Consider the following 20,863-nt stretch of genomic DNA (forward strand, 5'->3'; position numbering starts at 1 on the left):
ACAGGAATAGGCAAAGTGCCTTTCAATAATATCCAATTTATAAAATATAGTCACCACTTTGATTGTGTCGCAGTTCACTATTATTAATATGATTATTGAGATTGAAATGTAATTCATTGTGACTGAAATAAATACGTGTTTAAGACTTTTGAACTTGTTATTTCTGGTTTGACTGTTATGCTTCTGGTTTTAAAGACTTTGCAAGTTCGCCATGTGATTCTGAAATCTCTGACTGCGGTGTTAAAATCTTAAATCCATATACAACTTTTTTAAGATGATGTTCAAACAAATATAACCAGAAGAAATAATTTCCTGAGGTTTTATAAAATCCTTTTTTATTCACATTTGGGAATTCTAATGTCTCAAACATGCATGACCTGACTTGATTTGTATCTTTTATATCATAATGCAACTTTTTCAGGTAACGGCCGTGTGTCGATAATTGAAGCCCCCCCTCAAAGGCATGAATCTACAAAAAAAAAAAAAAAACCTCAAAAACTGGTCTGGCCTCTTGACACCAACGTCCTGCTCGCGACGGCCTTTTATGAGGACGTTTCCCTGAAGCTCCCAGACCCCCAAACAGTCTAACTACACCCACTCACCCACCCTCTCTCTCCACCCTACCGTATGAGGGTTCAGAGGTCACTAACCACTCTGCAATCTGGCATATCCTGCAGACCCCACAGCAGTGTAGGAATGAAGAACAAAACAAAACAAAAAGTTGCATTGTGAAGGCACGTCATGCCAGCATGTCTGAGCCTCTACAACACACACAGGCATGTAAACACAGCAGCTACACGCCACAGCTTCAGGAAATGCAAAATCGTTCATTATTAGTTGCAGAAATGCGCAAACTCTGGTCCTCACACAGGCCGGCAGCAATGGACTTGTCCTTGATCAAATCTGAAATGTACCAAAACCCATAACAAAAGTTTACTCCAGCACCATAGCCAAACTGGGTCATGTCCCTTAAGATTAAACGCAGTGTCATTTTTCACAAATGACTCGCTCACTTGTTAACACATTAATCGTAGTTCTTGCATCAAGATTCACAAGCGCCAAGGTTACTTTTTTGTCAGTGCGCTATACAGGTAGCTTAGGTTAATGTCAGATTTCCGTTAGTAGGGTATCTTGTGGAAAACGTCAATTTGACTTATAAACACGTAAATACGAAATAAATACAGAGTTTATTTCGTGAAACTGGCTACGTTTCTGCGACCAAGTACACAGTGGGTTCGATATATCGCTCGTTGTGTTGTAACGCTGCTGCAGTTCGTTGAGAGGCCTACACAACTAGCGCCAGCGCCCCGTGTCCACTAGAGGGCGCTGTTGCTCGCGTTTCACTCGCTGCGCTAGAAACTTTCAGGCTCCTGTTCAACAATGAAATCACTGGGTAAAAAAAATGGAGACCAAAAAATTCACACGTAATTGTAAGCCAAATTTAACATAAACCAACGCGGTGCTGTTAGTTCTTACACAGTTCCAGTGCCTCTTGAAACCAGATGCAGTATTGTGTTTTATGCAGGTTCGATGTCTTCGTTTGGCCATATTTAGCTCTTTTATTAGCATGGAATGAAGTGGGGGCACACAGCTCCACACACCGACTACGGTACAGGGATTTCTCGTATCAAAATATAAAAGTAAGTTTATGGCGCAAATTAATATACAAAAACCATATATAACTGCACCAAAGACTCTGCTTTGCTAAGTATTAGAAGCCAAAATTGATTCGACGTCTGCGCGAGTAGTTTTCCTTGAATTATTAGGATAAAAAAATTGTGAACGATGAAAAATAGGCAACCAGAGTCTTCACATTACCTACAAAATTAGTACAGCACCTTCCCCATAAAACATGAATTTCGGGGTGTTTTTTTAATGGTTATTGATATTTGCCCCGGTCCATTATACTAAAATACTTTTTTTCCACGAGTGCGGCGTAATGATTAGATTCATGCACGAGTGTGTGTGTGTTTGTGATCACAGGGTGTGATATAAACACGCAGCCCCGTACACACCGCCTCGCTTCACATTTAAACACTTTTCTCTTCTCGGATACTATTTAATCTGTTTTAAAGGCAGTTTCCCAAAATGGCGGAGCAGGAATATACTCTCTCTAATTCTCACCCGCAGGCCCGTGGAATCGGTGCATTACAGCAAATATTATATTTGAAGTGTCAGGGAAGCTCACGGGGAGGAAATGGTTGTAGAAATATTGTTTTAGTCTCGCTCGCCCGACCAGCGCCAGTTCCGTCTCCAGCCGTAGGAATGAGACTAAAGCTTGCATTATTCCATAAAGAGTCCAATATATCATTTACAAGGCGCTCGCAAGCGGCGATAAATGTGGCAGAATGTTTTTCGGATCGACTGCGCTCGTTTTCGTCGCCACTTTTATTGTAATAGTGAAGCGTTATTCATCACACTGAACCTCTTCCTGCCTGCATTTATTGATGACACGTCCAGGCGTTTTGTACTTTATTGCTAAGTTTAAGTCTAATTCCGTCACAATAAACATTCACTGAAAGTACAACACAGCATATAATGTATTGTTATGATGCACAATTTGCCGTATAAACAGTTTTAATCTATAGTATAATTGTTTTAATTTGTCTGTTTCTTACCCAAATTCTCCCACGAGTACTGACAAATTGCTCAGGCGGTGGACAGTGCGCATGCGCAGTGGCCGCGCGAGCGTTCGCAGTGCTGCTGTCCTAGCTTCACAGTCCAACACATGATGCGAATATCGAAAGTTTTGCCAGCGTGAATTGCAGAAATATGTAATAGACGAAGCTCTTAATTACACCACGGGCTCTCTGTGCAGGAAACACTGGCCTAACGGTGCGCTTGAATTTTTTTAAAGCGCAAGAATTCCACCCGGTTGCATAAAAACAGCTCGATAACCATTTTGTTACTAAAAATAAAATCATATGTAAAAGCGAGCTCCCTCAAACGCACTGTAAGTGTGAAATAAATCAGAAGTACGCAACTCCTTGGTTTAATGTGTCCGTCGAGTTCGGTACCACGGACCCACGACGCATTGTCTATGTGAATCTAAAGTCTGCGTAGCAACCTTATTGTCGACGAGTAGGTGAATGTTCCTTGCGTGACGCTACCTTAAACCATGGGGGTTATGAGAAACGATTAACACGCGTTATATGAGCATATTTACTTCTGCCATGTTTTACAGATCAAATAATAAGCGTCTCTGAATTTCATCTGATGAGAAAGTGCAACTTTCCCAATGTGGCTTCATCGGCTGGGCGCACATTTATTGTTTCTGGTGTAGTAGCTAGATGATGCAACCGCTAATGCAGAATTTACGATTCATATACGTGGATTATACTGTGATTATTGTTAGCGACATCATGGTGTAATGTAGGATTTTTCAAAGTTGATGTCGTTTTTAATGTAATGCTCAGTGAAGTTACTGATCAATGTGTTTCCTTCTCGTACTGTCCACCAGAACACAGTGTCAAACATAGGAGAAATCAGTAAGAAATTTCCTCATAATCCGCCTGTTGCAAGTAGTCTTTAGATTTTAACAATCACACTTATTTACAGTAGTCTGGTATCTGGTCTTGAAGTAGTCTTACACTAACATACTTAGACACTCATGGAATCTTCAGTTTTACAGCACCTGAAGGTGCAGAATATTTGCAAGAACTAGCTTATGTGTTCCCTACAGAAAGAGTTATTTAGAATATGGAAAGAGGACTCATTAGGGAAAAAAATCTGTTAAGGTGGTAAATTTAACTCAGAGTGAGTATACATCCATACAACCAACCATTATAAGATAAATGACTAAACAAACTCTGGAAGAAAGCTCATTCTGTTTTATTGATTAATCACTGTACTCATTCACTGCTTACTGTAGTGTACACTTATTAGTGCACACTTGATGATCAGGTAACTGTAAAGTCAGCATGCTGGTAATTATCAGAACGTGCTCCCATTCTGTGCACACTAAATTGCAGATGTTTTAATCCAGGTCATCAGATGAATCACATGGACCACTGCACTGTTTAACTGTCCCTGATGTCAGGACATTCAATTATATAGTGGGATAACTCCAAATAATCAGATTGCCTTGTGTTAAAAAATTCAAACGCAAACCGAATGCAATGTGAAACAAACAAACGACAATCAAACAGAAGCATTTAAAGTGAGTTTGGTTTTGAAAGAAAATAGTGCACAATAGTGTAAAACAATACACAATAGTGTAAACGTTTTGGTGTAGTACTGCTAACCTGTACAACTACTATGGTTCCATGGTGCTCATTATTCTAATATTTTTGTTCCACATGTTTTAAGAATTTGTTGTTGTGCTACATTTCCTGCAAATAGCTTATTCATTTCTGTAAACAACCAATGTTATTTTTATTAAAATGAATGTGCTATGCAGTAATCAAGCACTAGATATGTTCTTATGATCAGTCTACTGTCTATGAAAAATGCAGACAAGTTCTGCATTCAGCTGAAGGTAAGGGAAAGGTCATTGGCCAGTACAGATGTCAATCACTGGTTTCATTGTCTCACAAAACAGTACTCATTAAAATATGGTATATTTTTACAGTCTACCTCATTTATTATGTTATTAGCTTCCTGACCTGAATCAGAATATTATCTGAAATGTATTAAGCTGTACTTGGCTAATAATTTCCAGTGCAAGTATTATTATTTTTATTTGTATGCAGTTAGTCACATATTCATTATATAGAATCATGGTTATACTGGAGGCTCAGTAAATGTGACAGCAATTTTCTGAGAAAACCAATGAAATTTGATTCAGCTCTTCAAATCTAATCCTGTGTTTCCCTCTTTACTGTTACTAGTTACCCTAGAGAACCTCATTCAGACCTCACACACAAGTTCCAGGCTTTAATCTTGACCACGCTAGCCTTGAAGCATCATCACATTCAGGACTGATGGTCACTCACAGTTTTAGACTAGGTGTAGGCTACATGAGATCCTGATTCTAGATCAGGACTCTTACAGGGAAATGTAAAATCATCACTCTGGAAGGCAGAGGTAGAATTTCTGTGTGAATATGAGTTAGGCCTGTATATCTCGAAACCTTTGTCTACAGTTGTCTGTGTAGACTGCAACACCTTTCCCAATGTGATGCAGCTCTAACGTATTAACGTTTTGATGTGCAGTAGAGACAACATACAGAGCTTTCTGTATACATTAGAAACCAGGCCACAGGAACAAGCAACTCTGGCCACAGAGTCAAAAGTCCACTAGGAAACAAACTGTTGGCCTGAGGGGAGGTTATTTTAGTCGTGGTGTACAGATTCTGTGAGGTAAACCCCCAAGAAGCATTCTCACTCGACCCATGTGACCTCAATTCAGACAACAAATATCACACATGGACATAAATATCACAGTGATCTCCAGTCATGCTCCCACACGTTTATTAACTTAGCACTGCGTCGCTGGTATCACGAGCGCAGTTGTTTTAAAATGCTAGCTTTGTTTTTAGCCACTTGCATTAAGATAGTTTGTGTAGGCCCAGGGAGGATTAGCCCCAGCCCAGATTGAGCGAAACGTTTTAGCGTGTTGCTAATCCAATTAAGACCTGTCTATTGACAGACTGAGAGAGAGAGAGAGATTTTGCTATCTGTCAGGGGGGTTGTTTTGTGAGTGAGTGCTAATGCGCTTACATGTGTATGCGCGATTGAAGGTAAAAAAATAAAATAATATTTTAAACGCTATTCATGTTGTTGGACTTGTGCTGCCGGTGTTGCGTGTCCACTCTGATCAAAAGACATGGACAGCTGCCATTCAACAGCAAACCCCACGACACCAGGGTAAAGTAATTTATATGTTTCAGTCAGTCTGTCCAGTACAGGAAGGTTTAGTGCAGCAGTTGAAATGCAGGCAGTTGAAATGGGCTAAAACTAACAAGTGGGCCATGATAGACCGCCTACTTCCAGTGTGTGAGATTTGAGCATCACAAACATGGATTCATGAATTATTACACCTTGTAAATTGTTTACTGTCAAACCATTTGGAAAGGGATACTGCTACATGCGAGTATTAGTAAATGTATTTAGGGATAACCTGATTTTCTGTACCAATAAGTGTGCCGTCAGTGTTTCTCAGAGCATGAACACGCGTGTGTCCTGTGTTGGCCTATTGATAAAGTCTCCAGAGGTGTTTTACTCTCCCTAAATCTGGCCATGATGTGTTGTGTTTCCAGGTTGTTCTTCAGAACCTGCTAATGTGCACCGTGTGTTTTTATTCCCTTTACTACATCGTGGTCAGTTTGTGCATCGGCATCTTCAAGTAAGACTTTCCACAATATTCATATGCAAGACTTCCTCTTTGTGATCTGTGATGTGTGTGTGTGTGTGTGTGTGTGTGTGTGTGTATGTGTGTGTGTGTGTGTGTGTGCGCGTGCGTGCCTCGCGTGCGGTGGCATAACATTGACTGACTTCCTGTAGCTCGAACTCCGTCGCATGCTACAGATTTCAGCTGTGGTAAAAAAAGCAACGTGTCAGAACAAAGAAAACTGATCTGCAAAGAGGAGAATCCATTTGACATGCGAAATATGAAATTTCATTGTTGAGAAGGTATAACATCATGTCAAAACCACACATGAAACACTTAACATAACTATGGCCTTTTTCATACACAGTAAAATATCTTTCATATATTCCACCTACCATCCTCTTTGAACGGATTAAATGTAGATGTCATGCTATATAAATGTTTTTTTATATCAAGTACTGTGCATTTTGAATCATTATTATTATTTTAGTATAGGCTAGTTCTATACCATCTATTTCTTTTATATATTGCTTTTTACTGACCTTATGTATGTGTGAGTATTTTGAGGGCCTGTGCCCAGTACCGTGTGCTGTACCCTGTGCTGTACCGTGTGCTGTACCGTGTGCTGTACCAGTCTGGTTACTCTCATCGCTTTTTTTTGTTGTCAGCAAGGTCAAAGGTCATCTCTGTGATTTTTACTGGTCTGTATGTATGTCATAAATGCAGATATTATTATACACAGCATTCACTCCTCATGAAGTTACCAGTGTGCTTACAAATGTTTGTTTGTTTGTTTGTTTGTGCGTGCATCAGGGTTGAAGAGGTTGACAGTCTATTAGCTCCTTTTGACTACACAACCTACCCATCATGGCACAGTCCTAGATACTTAGGTTAGCATGACTCCACTCTGTAGAAAAACATTTTTGTGGATGTTTTGTATCATTGTTTAGGTATAAAGTCTAAAGGCCAAACACGTTTTTATTGTGCGATTTAATCAGATAACAGTAAGTAATTTTAGACTTGTCTATTATTAAGGTATCTTCCAAACCACACATAATTTTTTAGACAGCAATGGTCAGATAAAAATAGTCAGATGGAATGCTATTGCTGATCTAGAGCTAGATGTCTTAGTAGTGCTGATCTAGAGTTAGATGTCTTAGTAGTGCTGATCTAGAGCTAGATGTCTTAGTAGTGCTGATCTAGAGCTAGATGTCTTAGTAGTGCTGATCTAGAGTTAGATGTCTTAGTAGTGCTGATCTAGAGCTAGATGTCTTAGTAGTGCTGATCTAGAGCTAGATAGACTAGTAGTGCTGATCTAGAGCTAGATAGACTAGTAGTGCTGCTCTAGAGCTAGATAAAAGAGTACTGATGATCTAGAGCTAGCTGATCCAGAGTGAGATCACTTCACTTTTTGTGCCCTAATAAATCAGTGTTAATGGAATATACTAAACTGATCCTACGTTAGCCTAGATAATTTTAAATGCATGGTTACGTATGGGCCATTGGGTCGAGTCACATTGTCCGATGCACAATACTAAAAACATGAACTAAAAACGAAGGAACTCGAATAAATCCAGATGTGTTCAGGAGGGGGCTGGAGGTATGATTGTAGTGTCATGACAACAGCAACCTACACTTCCTGCAGCTGCTGATGTCAAAGTCCCTCCCCATATCAATGCAGATGTCAAGTTCATAAAAAAAAAGATGAAAATAAAACTCCCCAATGTTGAGTGTCTGTTCCTTTACATTTGTCCCTTGCATAGTGAGTGTGATCTCCATGGAGGTGACGTACGTCCTGGGTGGACTCCTGTTTGCCTGGATAGTGGAGGAGTGCGTCTGGGATTACGCCATCACTGTCACCCTTCTCCACATCACCATGACTGTGGCAGGTGAGCAGTTCAAGCTTGCCCGCCAGACGGGAGGGGGGGGGGGGGGGGGGGGGTGATGAGAGTGAGTGAGAGGAAGAGGAGGGTGAGGAGAGGTAGAGAGGAGGGAGGGGAGTGATTTTTATGTCTGTGTAGCATTTATTTTGTTATTAAGAATATTAACAAATGTAAGTGAATGTTGAAAACAAAAGCCCATTTAACATGACTGCACATTGACATTTAACCTGTTCCCTTACCGCTTTTGGGAGTCTGAAGTGGAAGAGTGGAAGTCTGTAAACTGCTGATGGAGCATGCAAGCAGCCCGTGCACTGATGTGCTGTGGTATCAGGCCTCTTACAGAGCTCCTGATAGGACGATCAGGTGCTGCCTAGGAAACAGAATGAAAAGCCCGTGCTTCTGCCTCTGCAGGGGTTTCCAAGGTTTCCGTGCAGTCTGACAAACCATGGTAACGTGATAAAGGCACTTTAACCCACTGTAACATACTGTAACATGGTAAAGCCACTTGAGTTGCAGTGATAAAGAGTTTTTTTAATCTGCAGTCAGAATGATATAAGGTTGGATCCCTTTTTTGGCATGTCCAAACTATAATGTCCAGCTGAGCCAAATAAGATAGAAGTCAGAGCAACGAGAGGCAGCAGTCTGGATTGTGTGTACACTGAGAGGCATCGGTCTGGACTGTGTGAACACTGAGAGGCATTAGTCTGGACTGTGTGTACACTGAGATGCATCAGTCTGGACTGTGTGAACACTGAGGCATCAGTCTGAGCTGTGTGTGCACTGAGAGGCATCAGTCTGGACTGTGTGTACACTGTGAGGCAGCAGTCTAGACTGTGTGTACACTGAGAGGCATCAGTCTGGACTGTGTGTACACTGTGAGGCAGCAGTCTAGACTGTACACTGTGAGGCATCAGTCTGGACTGTGTGTACACTATGAGGCATCAGTCTGGACTGTGTAAACACTGAGATGCATTAGTCTGGACTGTGTGTACACTGTGATGCATCAGTCTGGACTGTGTGTACACTGAGGCAGCAGTCTGAGCTGTGTGTGCACTGAGAGGCAGCAGTCTGGACTGTGTGTACACTGAGAGGCAGCAGTCTAGACTGTGTGTACACTGAGAGGCATCAGTATGGACTGTGTGTACACTGTAATGCATCAGTCTGGACTGTGTGTACACTGAGAGGCATCACTCTGGGCTGAGCTAGACAGAATCGTACTGCTGACCAGAGTTCATTTCACCAGTTTCAGGAGTCAGCATATTATCACGAGTAAGGGACTCCAGAATCTGACTGTTGGACACAAACCAGACCGGACACCATACCATACACCAGACACCTTACCATACCTCCACCTTCAGAGAGGATCAAAACCTGGTAGAAATAATGCAAACAGTGGAAATAATGGTTGGCAGTAGGACTGTTAAAACAGTGGAGATAATTGTAGGCAGCAGGACTGTTAAAACGGTGGAGATAATTGTTGGCAGCAGGACTGTTAAAACGGTGGAGATAATTGTTGGCAGCAGGACTGGTAAAACAGTGGAGATAATTGTAGGCAGCAGGACTGTTAAAACAGTGGAGATAATTGTAGGCAGCAGGACTGTTAAAACAGTGGAGATAATTGTTGGCAGCAGGACTGTTAAAACAGTGGAGATAATTGAAGGCAGCAGGACTGTTAAAACAGTGGAGATAATGGTTGGCAGCAGGGCTGTTAAAACAGTGGAGATAATGGTTGGCAGCAGGACTGTTAAAACAGTGGAGATAATTGTAGGCAGCAGGACTGTTAAAACAGTGGAGATAATTGTAGGCAGCAGGACTGTTAAAACAGTGGAGATAATTGTAGGCAGCAGGACTGTGTCAGAAATGCCACAGACAGATGTCGGGACTCAGGTCTTTGTCCAGGTTAGTGTGGCTCCATCATGAGCTGACTCACAGGGAGGGACAAGAGAGGGCAGTGGCGGAGCCAAAGTTTGCCCTTACCCCCCTGCGGTAAAATAAGGGAATGGTATGATCACATGACATCAAGAGTCATGTGACCCCTAACTCAGTGCTAGGTCAGTTATAAATGTTTCCACAATGCCTTCTTGTTTAGCTCACATTAAAATATGCAGTTTTGGGTGGAATTCTCCTTCTAAAAAGGTTGTCCATTTATATGTAGCTTCTAATAGCAATGTTACAAGAACCTTTTCTCTTTTCGTACTCATCCTTAACTGCAGTCATATCAATATTCATGACCATTTGCGATACAGTGTTTGAGCTGTGGCCGTCTTTATTGTGTAAGTGCCATTAGCATAAATTACCATCTCCCACGCACTCTAGGGCTTCCACAAGGTCTGCTAGCGTGTAACGTGCAAGTTCCACACCTGTATCATTGACACACACTGATTCCACTATGACTGCAGTATATAATAAATAAGATTAGGGAAAACCTAGAATTAGAAATAACATTTCTGCCTATAGTACTTATACATAAAGTCCCACTACTCTGCCTTTAATCACCCTAGTGATTTTGCTGGAAGACTGGGAGTTTTTATAATAGTCATAATGCTTGTATTTTGTGACTTAGCACTATAATGTTGGTTCACTGGTGCACCACACTTATAACGTCAGTGGTCCTAAACGCATGTTTGAAAATGTAGACAGACAGTGGCCTATGAAGGTAGTAGGAGACTACATTCATAAAGTCACATGAGTATTCCCTAAGAAGTGTACATCCCTGCATGAGCACACAGGTATTGTTGGAACCCTTGACAACAGCTGTCTGAGCTCTCACTGGGCGTGGCTTAATCTGGCTCTCCCAACCAATCGTGGGTCATTTGTCAGATGATACATGCAGAATTAGGCCATTAGCACTCTCGTCCAATCACTTTTAAGACAAAAGAATACAAAACATACATTCAAAATACAAGTGAATGTCAGGAGATTCTGGATGCTTAAGTTCCAGACCACTGCATCTGATCTAAAAGCTGACACTGCACATCATGAGTGTGAATGTGTGAGTGCTGTTCTGAGCATGCTCAGATCCTCTTGTGTTTTCAGTCATGTTGTTCTGAGCATGCTCAGACCCAGTGGTTTTTCAGTTGTTCTGAGCATGCTCTGTTCCTGATGTGTTTCAGTCATGGCTGAGTTCCCTTCAACGGAGCACTGGTGGATTGCTCTGGGTAAGAACTGAAATTCCAACAACTCTGCCACACGGAGGGTCAAAACCAAATGAAACATTTGTAATACTTCCTCTTAAACAAAGTAACACTAAAGGTAAAACTCAAGGTGAATGAATACTTGTAGCCAAAAAATACTTGTAGCCTAATTTGCAATTAAAATGCTGTTAATTGGAACGTCCTAACATTAACTCCCCTTCAGCATGTCTTATATGCGTCTAATTGCTTCCATTAAGTCCTTTTACCCGTCAGACATTATCCAGACTGAAGTCAAGCAGGAGCAGATTTATTAACAGTAGCATGAAGAGATATGAAATGATAACTGCTCACGATGGTCTGTTTCCTCTAGTTACCATGTTGTTTACATGTCTCCTTTCATTACTTACAGATTTGTTTCTCATAAGGCCTAAGAGCTCTTGACTAGGTTCAATTTAAAGAATTTTTTCCTTTGTGGATTTGGAATGGTGTTCACCAGTCCTTTGTGGTTTAAACTGACCTGAGTTCAGCTGTACTTTTTCTGCACTGATTCATTTCACACTCATGTTTGTACTGCTTAACACAGGTGAACAGAACATGATGGTGAAGATGATGGTTATGATGGTGATGATGATAGTGATGATGGTGGTGGTGGTGGTGGTGATGATGATCTTGTGCATGTTTATCTCAGGTTCAGGCTTGGTGATGATGATTTTTGGAGGACAGCTGCTGGCCTATAGACTCTTCAGGAGCAACTTTGTGCATCCTTCAGACCTCCAGGACTTCTGATGTATCAGTCAAGACTCTGGACAGCTTTATGCAAACATTATAGTTTGGCAAATATTTGTTTGTGCAGTCTTGATTGTAATTAAACTGATCCTGCAAACACATGTCAGTGCTTTGCCTCTCAACAACTTGAGACGATGTTCACAAGTCAGGGATTCTCAGTCATCTAGCTACGTTAAGCAGAATGTCCAACTGTCCAACAGGAAAATCCTTCACAAGCTGTGATACTGACTAGACCGTCCTCCGTTTTGGAAAAATCCAGCTTCGTTAGATATCCCACCTACACCCTCTGGGTTAGTCATAATGAATGGAAGAGTCTACACACCGCAGATTCACAAGCTACTCTATGTTTACTTTTGTCTTATGTAATAAAGAAATTAATAAACAAACGAAGTGAAATAAACCACTGAAATTAGTTTTGTCCAACCCCTTGTTATGCTGTATACACTTGGGTGCAAATATTGATTGTGGTTTTATATTTCAGGCCTTTTGCAATGTTTGTTCACAGCTGAGAACAAGTTTTCTAATACTTAAGTCATTATAGTGAGATTTGGTACCTTTGTGACATCATAATCCCAGAAGATCCATATATGGCTCCTTTGACAGTTCTCATTAATCACGATATGAACAAGCAGAGCAAATCTTCAGCACTGAGTATCTTATACACACAAAGCCAACATTAAGCGTCTTTGTGTCTTATTACTACAGTATGGTTATGCTTCAAAACATTTGGGCTCATTTTATAAACCTAGGTGTATTTTATAATCCTTGGGAATTTTATTTAACAGTATTGTTTGTCTTTGACACCCACCATGCTAATACTTAATGTTCCTTTAGCAACGTTATAGGAAGAAACTTCATATAAGTATGTAAACATAAATCTATTCTTCAATGAATGGCATATAATATATACTTCTTTTTTTTGCAATGAAAAAAGATCTTATCTTAGGTTAGAAATTCGGATATTGTGAGTCTTGATGTCAAGGCTGTTGGTTTATTCGGCTGTGGAGAGACAGAGACGTGGTCTACAGAGCGGCCTGAGCCTTACTCTGAACATCTGCTCAGCCCTAATCCCACGCGATTAGGACCACTCCGCGTGAGCTCAAGTCTTCTCCTGAGCTGTTTTGATCTGGGTCCCTGGAGGGCTGAGAAGGTCTGCCAGACTCCTATAACTAAAACGCTGTGTAACATTATTGTAAACAGCTGATGTAAATTAATAATAACATACATTTAAATGTTTTGGATACATAGTAACCCTTTGCCCTTTTCTCATTATAAACCCATTTTAAAGCCTTTTTGTTTTTTAAAGTTTTTATTCAGCAGTTCCCAGCCACTGTAGGGTAGTCTACATCAATAACGTGGCAGCCACTGGCATTATTATTTAGCGTTTAATCTCCTTAAGGAACAGGGAGAGGGATCTTCACCAACTAACAGACACGGCTCGGAGCACAAGACACCAGTTCCAATTAGACATGTTTAAAAGATAACGCGGCCTTCATGTTTGCGTTGGTTATGAACGCTTATGAACACACGGTTGATATGTCTGAGGATCAGTCAGAATCACTTTAAATTAGCACCATAATTTTGATAAGCAAACATGGATTTACTATTGCCTGCTTGTGGCCATAAACTGAACTATAGGCACCGTGGGTGGTTTATGTGTTTTCTTGATAATATTCCATAAAGAAACAAGACAAAGACTTCACAAAACGTCGTCTCGACATTAGCTGACCACCTCCGTGATTATTGCTGGGCGAACCTTTTATTCACGGACGTAATTGGGGGGGGGGGGGGGGGGGGGGGGGGGACCAAAACTTTTTCAAAAGCCGGTTTTGGTCCCCCCCCCCCCCCACCCCCGTTTTTACGGTTAAAACCAAATATTTAAATAGCGACGTATCCATGTCCCCCCCCACTTTTGAAATCAAAATTACGTCCATGCTTTTATTGTATTAATCATTTAATAAGACTGTAGGCGCCTGCAGGCTGACGTGGGCGGCTCGAGCGGGCGTGTCCGGAGCGCGCGCACCTGCTGAACGGAGATGCCGCGAGCCGCGCCGCGTCACGGATAGAGAGGGTCCGTGCATTTACGACCCAGAGAGGTCGCCATGGTTACCAAGCTCGTCTGCTACCTGCAGCTCAGGTAAGCCCGCTGGATCTGGCGGGTTGGAAATGGCACTCGGGCTATTTGGACTACGAATGGGGTTAAAGAGACGCGGTTGCAAGTGCAAGTCTAAATGACGATGACCGTCCACACGTAATAGTTTATATCTGTCTAGATATAAACTATATCTGATCATAAGAAATGCTGGAATGTTTATTTATTTATGTAATGTTGTCGTAACGTAAGATGAATGAAGACCAAACGTTACTTCATGAAGTGATGACCTTTAACGCAAACCATCGCGGCTACAGACGTCGTTACTGGCACGTTACTACACAGCGCGAGAACCACCGTGATCTTTTAAAACCTTAAAGTCCTAACTTTGTATATTACGGAGGACTTTCTTGATATAAAAATATGTAGAAACCATCTGTATTCACGTAATACCAGTGGCAGGTATGCTCCTGTATGGGTGGGGATGTTAGGTTGGGGTGCTGTGTGGGTGGGGAGGTGTCAGGGTGGAGTGTTGTATGGGTGGGGTGTTGTGTGGGTGGGGTTATGTTATGGTGGGGTGCTGTGTGGGTGGGGAGATGTTAGGGTGTAGTACTGTATGGGTGGGGAGATGTTAGAGTGGAGTGATGTGTGTATGGAGAGATGTCAGGGTGGAGTGCTGTGTGGGTGGGGAGATGTTAGGGTGGAGTGATGTGTGTATGGGGAGATGTTAGGGTGGAGTGCTGTGTGGATGGGGAGATGTTAGGGTGGAGTGCTGTGTGGGTGGGGAGATGTTAGGGTGGAGTGCTGTGTGGATGGGGAGATGTTAGGGTGGAGTGCTGTGTGGATGGGGAGATGTTAGGGTGGAGTGCTGTGTGGATGGGGAGATGTTAGGGTGGAGTGCTGTGTGGGTGGGGAGATGTTAGGGTGGAGTGCTGTGTGTATGGGGAGATGTTAGGGTGGAGTGCTGTGTGGATGGGGAGATGTCAGGGTGGAGTGCTGTGTGTATGGGGAGATGTTAGGGTGGAGTGTTGTGTGGATGGGGAGATGTCAGGGTGGAGTGCTGTGTGTATGGGGAGATGTTAGGGTGGAGTGATGTGTGTATGGGGAGATGTTAGGGTGGAGTGCTGTGTGGATGGGGAGATGTCAGGGTGGAGTGCTGTGTGTATGGGGAGATGTTAGGGTGGAGTGATGTGTGTATGGGGAGATGTTAGGGTGGAGTGCTGTGTGTATGGGGAGATGTTAGGGTGGAGTGCTATGTGGGTGGGGAGATGTTAGAGTGGAGTGATGTGTGGATGGGGAGATGTTAGGGTGGAGTGATGTGTGTATGGGGAGATGTTAGGGTGGAGTGATGTGTGGGTGGGGAGATGTTAGTGTGATTCTAGGGGCCTCTGACTGAAACATGAAAATTCTTAGATTATTAGCTGGTCATCTGTGATATATTTTCATGGTGCCCAAAATCCCTGATGGTGCCCTTGTCCAGTGAGCAGTTTACCTAATTACATTGTCCTCCCCTTCAGTGGTGATATAACGCTAGACTTTCACTGACTTCAGAGTGCCTCAAATATGTCATGCAAACAATAATCCTTGCAATCCCAAACCACCTCCCTGTCCTCTTACTTACAGCTCACAACCACCTTCAGACCTTCCAATCGAGCAAACAAACTATCTACTAACTTAACTATCTGCTAGCTAACTAACTAGCTACCAAGCGAAGCCTTACACCAAAGCAGCAAGGAACCTTTCAGAACTATGTGTTTTCCCAGGTGTGTGGATGACGCCAGCCAGTGACACCTTGGCTGAGGGCAGATATGGTTTCAGTCTATCCTTCGTGCTGTCGGTGTGCGTTACACCCTGCAGACGTCACCGGCCGCTCCAGCGGCGAGAACACACCGTCTCCACCTTGGTCTCGCAGTGTCAAAACACCTGCCCCACTTGCTTTGTGTCATCTCGGCGAGACCCACAGATCAAGATTTCAGTTAGTAAATGATGAACAAGTAAACAGTCGGAGGTAGGCTTTGAGTTAGACATCAAGTTTAGGTTGGCTTTGAGATTTTCTTTGAGGTTAGCGTTGAGGTTGGCTTTGAGGTTGGCTTTGGGAGAGGCTCTGAGACATGCTGTGGATGTCATGCTTAGGATGTAGGTGTCATGTCCACGATGTTTGTGTGAATGTGAACCTCTGGCCTGATACACAATGCTCCCTACCAGCGGTCTACCCCACCTGCATGACGTCATGTCCACACCACATCATACCTGTGCTGTGTTATACCTACACCATGTCATGGCTGTGCGGAGTAATATCTGCACTGTGTAATACCTGTGCTGCATTATACCTGCACTGCATCATACCTGCACAATATCATCCCTGTGCTGTATCATATCTGCTCTGCGTAATCCCCACACTTTGTCATACCTACATTGTGCAAGGCCTTATTGCATCATACCTATGCTGCCATACCTGACTGTGTCATACCTATGCTGCCATACCTGACTGTGTCATACCTGTGCTGTCATTCCTGCACTGTGTCATACCTGCACCATGTCATAGCTGCTTTGACTCATGCCTGTGTTGTTTCACACCTATGTGGGAGTGAGCTTCCCATAGCTATTCCAGTAACACAGGCAATGGCTGAGTGAGAAACACTTCAAACAGACTCGCACCCGTTGCCTCATCTGAAACACGGCGATGCGTTCAGGAGAACCGGCCCCACTTGGAATTACAATGTGGCACCTGACAGTTCTGAAATCTCCTGAAATCTTGCATCACAACACAAAGAATAACTCTGAACCCTGAATCCTGCTCTCTGCACTCTGCTGTGCGGTCGTGGTGGCATATATTCATCGGCAGTATTGTTAGGGGAGCACTGCTCAGACCCCTTCTGTTCCATCCCTGCAGGAAACATGATCTAGTCCGGCCCTGAACAGGTGCAGTGTCTGACCTTTCTTCCATCTGTGTGTGACCTTTGCCCTCCCACACTGACCTGTGATGGGGAAGAGACTGAGAACCAGCTCTTACCTGATCAAGAGACATGAACTATAAACAGACTGTTTTTTCTGTTATTATATATCCTTGCTGGTTCATTGGTGGTTGGTCCAGCGTCAACATGAATTCTGACATGTGACAAGTGAGAAAGAATTCCATGATGTCAGAGATAAATATGCAATTTTTTTATTAATCCACTTTTAAAACAATAAAAAAGTATAATCCACTTTATAATTCAGTGTATAATCCATCTTGTATCCACAAAAGTAGAATTACGCACAGCAAAATGTATAGTCAACGTCCTTGAAAATTCACTGATCATATCGTCAGAATATTAACACATGCAGGTGTGATCCTGGACAACTTAATTTTCTGCTCATGTTACCTGGACACGCCAGTTTCTGTTACGTAACATCAGGATGAATCTTTCCAGAGATGCAAGCCTAACCCTAACCCTAACACTAACCCTGACCCTAACCCTAACCCTAACCCTCAATGCTGCTCTACTCTAGCTCACTCTCAGTAGGCTGCCCTGCACACACCACTAGATCCATACAGATTACCCAGAATTCAGCTGCACTCCTTCCCATGTTCACGTTCCTTCCACTGGCTTCCTGTAGTCACTTCCATTAGAATTTGAACCCTGATGTTTGCCTACAAAGCCAATCTGGACCAGCTGTCTCCAACCTATGAGCCCCTATGTCCCTCACACCATCTCCCCCACCCTCCGAGCCCCTATGTCCCTCACACCATCTCCCCCACCCTCCGAGCCCCTATGTCCCTCACACCATCTCCCCCACCCTCCGAGCCCCTATGTCCCTCACACCATCTCCCCCACCCTCCGAGCCCCTATGTCCCTCACACCATCTCCCCCACCCCTCCGAGCCCCTATGTCCCTCACACCATCTCCCCCACCCTCCGAGCACCTATGTCCCCCACACCATCTCCCCCACCCTCCGAGCCCCTATGTCCCTCACACCATCTCCCCCACCCTCCGAGCCCCTATGTCCCTCACACCATCTCCCCCACCCTCCGAGCCCCTATGTCCCTCACACCATCTCCCCCACCCCTCCGAGCCCCTATGTCCCTCACACCATCTCCCGCACCCTCCGAGCCCCAAGTCCAGCGTGCGGCTCCACCCATCCCTGGAGAGACAGGGAAGGCACCTCAAGACTTTGCTCTTCACTATTATGCAAAAGGTGGACCAAACTCCCACTAACTGTACAGTCTCTTGCTGTGTTCAAATGTGGACTAAAGACCCACCACTTCAATAAGCACTCGAATGATCCATAAGAACTGCAAGGTGGCACTTGATCAGTCTCTAATCCTGCACTTGCTTGCTTACATATATATAATTTTCAGTTACTTGTATGTAATTTTCCTGTGTGGTTTCCCTCTGATAGGGTTCTGGTTTAATCGTGTCCTTAGACTCTGGTATACTAGCATTAGGACTATTTCCATGGAGACAACAAACACTACTGTGAGTCTCTGGAGAAGAGTGTCTGCTAAATACTATGAACATATGGTGAAATGCAAAAAAGCTGGATAATTTTAGACAACTGACTGAAGTAAAGTTCATGAGCTAAAGTATTGTTTATGATCTAAAGGACTATTTATTAGCTGAAGTATTGTTTATGATCTAAAGGACTATTTATTAGCTGAAGTATTGTTTATGATCTAAAGGACTATTTATTAGCTGAAGTATTGTTTATGATCTAAAGGACTATTTATTAGCTGAAGTATTGTTTATGATCTAAAGGACTATTTTTTAGCTGAAGTATTGTTTATGCTGTCTTCAGAATGGATGCCTCATGAATCCCATTCTCTTTAGTTTTCAGTTCTGAATATATATATATATATATATATATATATATATATATATATATATATTCATTTTTCAATCACTTCCCCTTCTTTCAGGTAAGCAGTTGGGTTGGTTTAGAAATGTTAAGGCTCAGTTTATTTCCTCTCTAGTGTCTACATTCCCACCCACAGTTACACAAAATTCCCTCACAGTTGTCTCCATATATGACCCCTCGTTATGAGTTATTACATTTCCATCTTCTCCTAGAGCTGCTACTGAGGTGCTGTCCTTGTACCATTACATTAAATGCTTTTCTATGGAGCTTCTGGACATTGTTAAATGGTCAATACGGCTGTCATTGACTCGTTTAATTTCAGTCTTTATACTGCACAAAGCACCTCACCTTCAACAACGCTCAGCAGTGACTCCAACAAGGTTTATGTCCTGCTGGGCAGTTCTGTGGGGATTTTGCTGTGTACTTGTCATGATATTTGCTTTTTGTCTTCACAGCTTGGTCCTTATTCTCATTGTGACAGATCACATGATAAGACAAAGGAAACATTCATTGCATACGCTATGAAAGTTCCTATTCTGAACACCAGATGGCAATGTTGTATACAAACCATTCATGATGGTTGACGCTACTCACTTTGCCTTGAACACACGGGGTGCGAGATATTATGTAAAAAATATTATATTTTGAAGCCACATCTATGTGCCTGTCACATGGACGTTACTAAAAACCTGTGCTTGTAAGACTGAATTTACAGCTTTATTGTAAGCTAGCAGTTCTACTTTTATAATTGATTCACAACCAGATCCTGCTTGAGTTCTATCAGTACACACACACACACACACACACACACACACCATACCTTGTAATGATCCGTTTTAAAACAGGTCAGTGATGGTAGGCGTTGGCTATCCTGTGGACTGGAGCTAATGGAACACTAGTCTCACACTAATTATAGTCTCACATGCTCTGCTGCCTGAATATGGGACTGGCTGCCATGACGTCTTTAAAGAGGAATAAAGAGCAACATGGCAACTACACACTTTGACTCTCGCTACTCTGACAGAGTCATCTACCCAGAGTCATAGGTCCACTCTGACTGTGACTCATCTACTTATATACCCTGACTCAACTCAAAGATTTGGGATCTTATTGCTCTCAACCACTACTTATACCATATCACATTGCTTAATAATGTAAACCGTAGAACCCTATGGATATAATGTGCTTCAAACATCTGTTGCTTGAAAGTGCTCCTTCAGTAGCACAGCTGATGAAAGACCCGCCTGAAACATCGCATTTCTATGGAAACTGATGAAAAACTATATATATACATCTATAATCTAATCTAAGTATTAGTGATCAACAGCCGTGAAGTGGTAGAAGGTTGATTAAGCATGTGCAGCTGCATTGCATTCTGGGTCAGCTGTAAGAGTGACCCATAGTTGCCCAGTCCAGACATGATGAGGGACTGTACGAACAACAGAGTGAAATAAAAGGCTGAATCCTCCTGATGTTATATAAGAGAACACCAGCGTGTCCAGGACTTGGGCAGAGAATGATGGCTGTCCAGGACCAAACCAAGATTTATTGCTTTTTCAGATGGTAATAAATGAGCAAAATAGAATGTCTTCCACTACAGTGCCAAAATGCCAAATAAACTATAAACACTAATAATAAATAAAATAAACCGTTTAATTGTGTTTCTAATTGTTTTAACTTCAGTTTGAAGGTTCTACTTACTGTTTAGAGTGAAAACTCCAGTTTGTTATGTTAGAGTTGGGTTTGTGTCCTGGTGTGGGAACATGAGACATGGTGCAGAAACACGTTACTGCTGAGATGAGGACTCCGTGAGACACGCGATGGACACTGATGGTCACGTGCAGTGAGTGGTGTGTACT

At 42.6% G+C, this 20,863-nt stretch overlaps 3 protein-coding genes and 1 long non-coding RNA gene across 8 annotated transcripts in view; 2 read left to right on the forward strand and 2 right to left on the reverse strand.

Moving 5' to 3' along the window:
• The window catches only part of l3mbtl3 (L3MBTL histone methyl-lysine binding protein 3), an 84,280-nt gene extending 81,260 nt beyond the window's left edge, over positions 1 to 3,020 (reverse strand). For 2 of the 3 annotated variants that reach the window (XM_077016587.1, XM_077016584.1), the window contains exon 1: positions 2,619 to 3,019. Coding sequence is in view for 2 of the 3 variants with exons in the window: in XM_077016584.1 (XP_076872699.1) it covers positions 2,619 to 2,671 (53 nt within the window). In the remaining variant the exon portion in view is untranslated. Of the gene's footprint in view, positions 1 to 2,618 lie in introns of all 3 variants that reach the window. The other variant, XM_077016585.1, reaches the window with a different exon arrangement.
• Positions 1,368 to 12,459, forward strand: tmem244 (transmembrane protein 244). 3 transcript variants are annotated; one of them, XM_077016595.1, is made up of 7 exons: positions 1,368 to 1,430; positions 1,526 to 1,640; positions 6,200 to 6,285; positions 7,084 to 7,160; positions 8,034 to 8,159; positions 11,267 to 11,311; positions 11,976 to 12,459. In XM_077016595.1, exons 3-7 carry the CDS (start codon positions 6,221 to 6,223, stop codon positions 12,071 to 12,073), a joined length of 411 nt encoding a protein of 136 aa, XP_076872710.1. In that variant the 5' UTR covers positions 1,368 to 1,430; positions 1,526 to 1,640; positions 6,200 to 6,220; the 3' UTR covers positions 12,074 to 12,459. The 3 variants fall into 3 exon arrangements, 2 of the variants coding, with proteins under 2 accessions (XP_076872710.1, XP_076872709.1); XR_013133126.1 differs by having other exon boundaries at positions 1,423 to 1,640; positions 11,267 to 11,405; positions 11,976 to 12,058; XM_077016594.1 differs by having other exon boundaries at positions 1,423 to 1,640.
• On the reverse strand, positions 7,986 to 19,955 carry LOC143522763 (uncharacterized). Its single transcript, XR_013133127.1, has 3 exons — positions 19,825 to 19,955; positions 8,393 to 8,523; positions 7,986 to 8,173 (listed from the first exon to the last, which is right to left on the reverse strand). It is a non-coding gene; the product is annotated as an uncharacterized LOC143522763 (long non-coding RNA).
• The window catches only part of arhgap18 (Rho GTPase activating protein 18), a 31,565-nt gene continuing 24,813 nt past the window's right edge, over positions 14,112 to 20,863 (forward strand). The window contains exon 1 of the mRNA XM_077016589.1: positions 14,112 to 14,210. Coding sequence (XP_076872704.1) covers positions 14,176 to 14,210 — 35 coding nt within the window. The 5' untranslated portion in view covers positions 14,112 to 14,175. The remainder of the gene's footprint in view (positions 14,211 to 20,863) is intronic.

The sequence above is a fragment of the Brachyhypopomus gauderio genome, chromosome 9 (genome assembly GCF_052324685.1).
Source record: "Brachyhypopomus gauderio isolate BG-103 chromosome 9, BGAUD_0.2, whole genome shotgun sequence".
NCBI classification, from domain to species: Eukaryota; Metazoa; Chordata; class Actinopteri; order Gymnotiformes; family Hypopomidae; genus Brachyhypopomus; species Brachyhypopomus gauderio.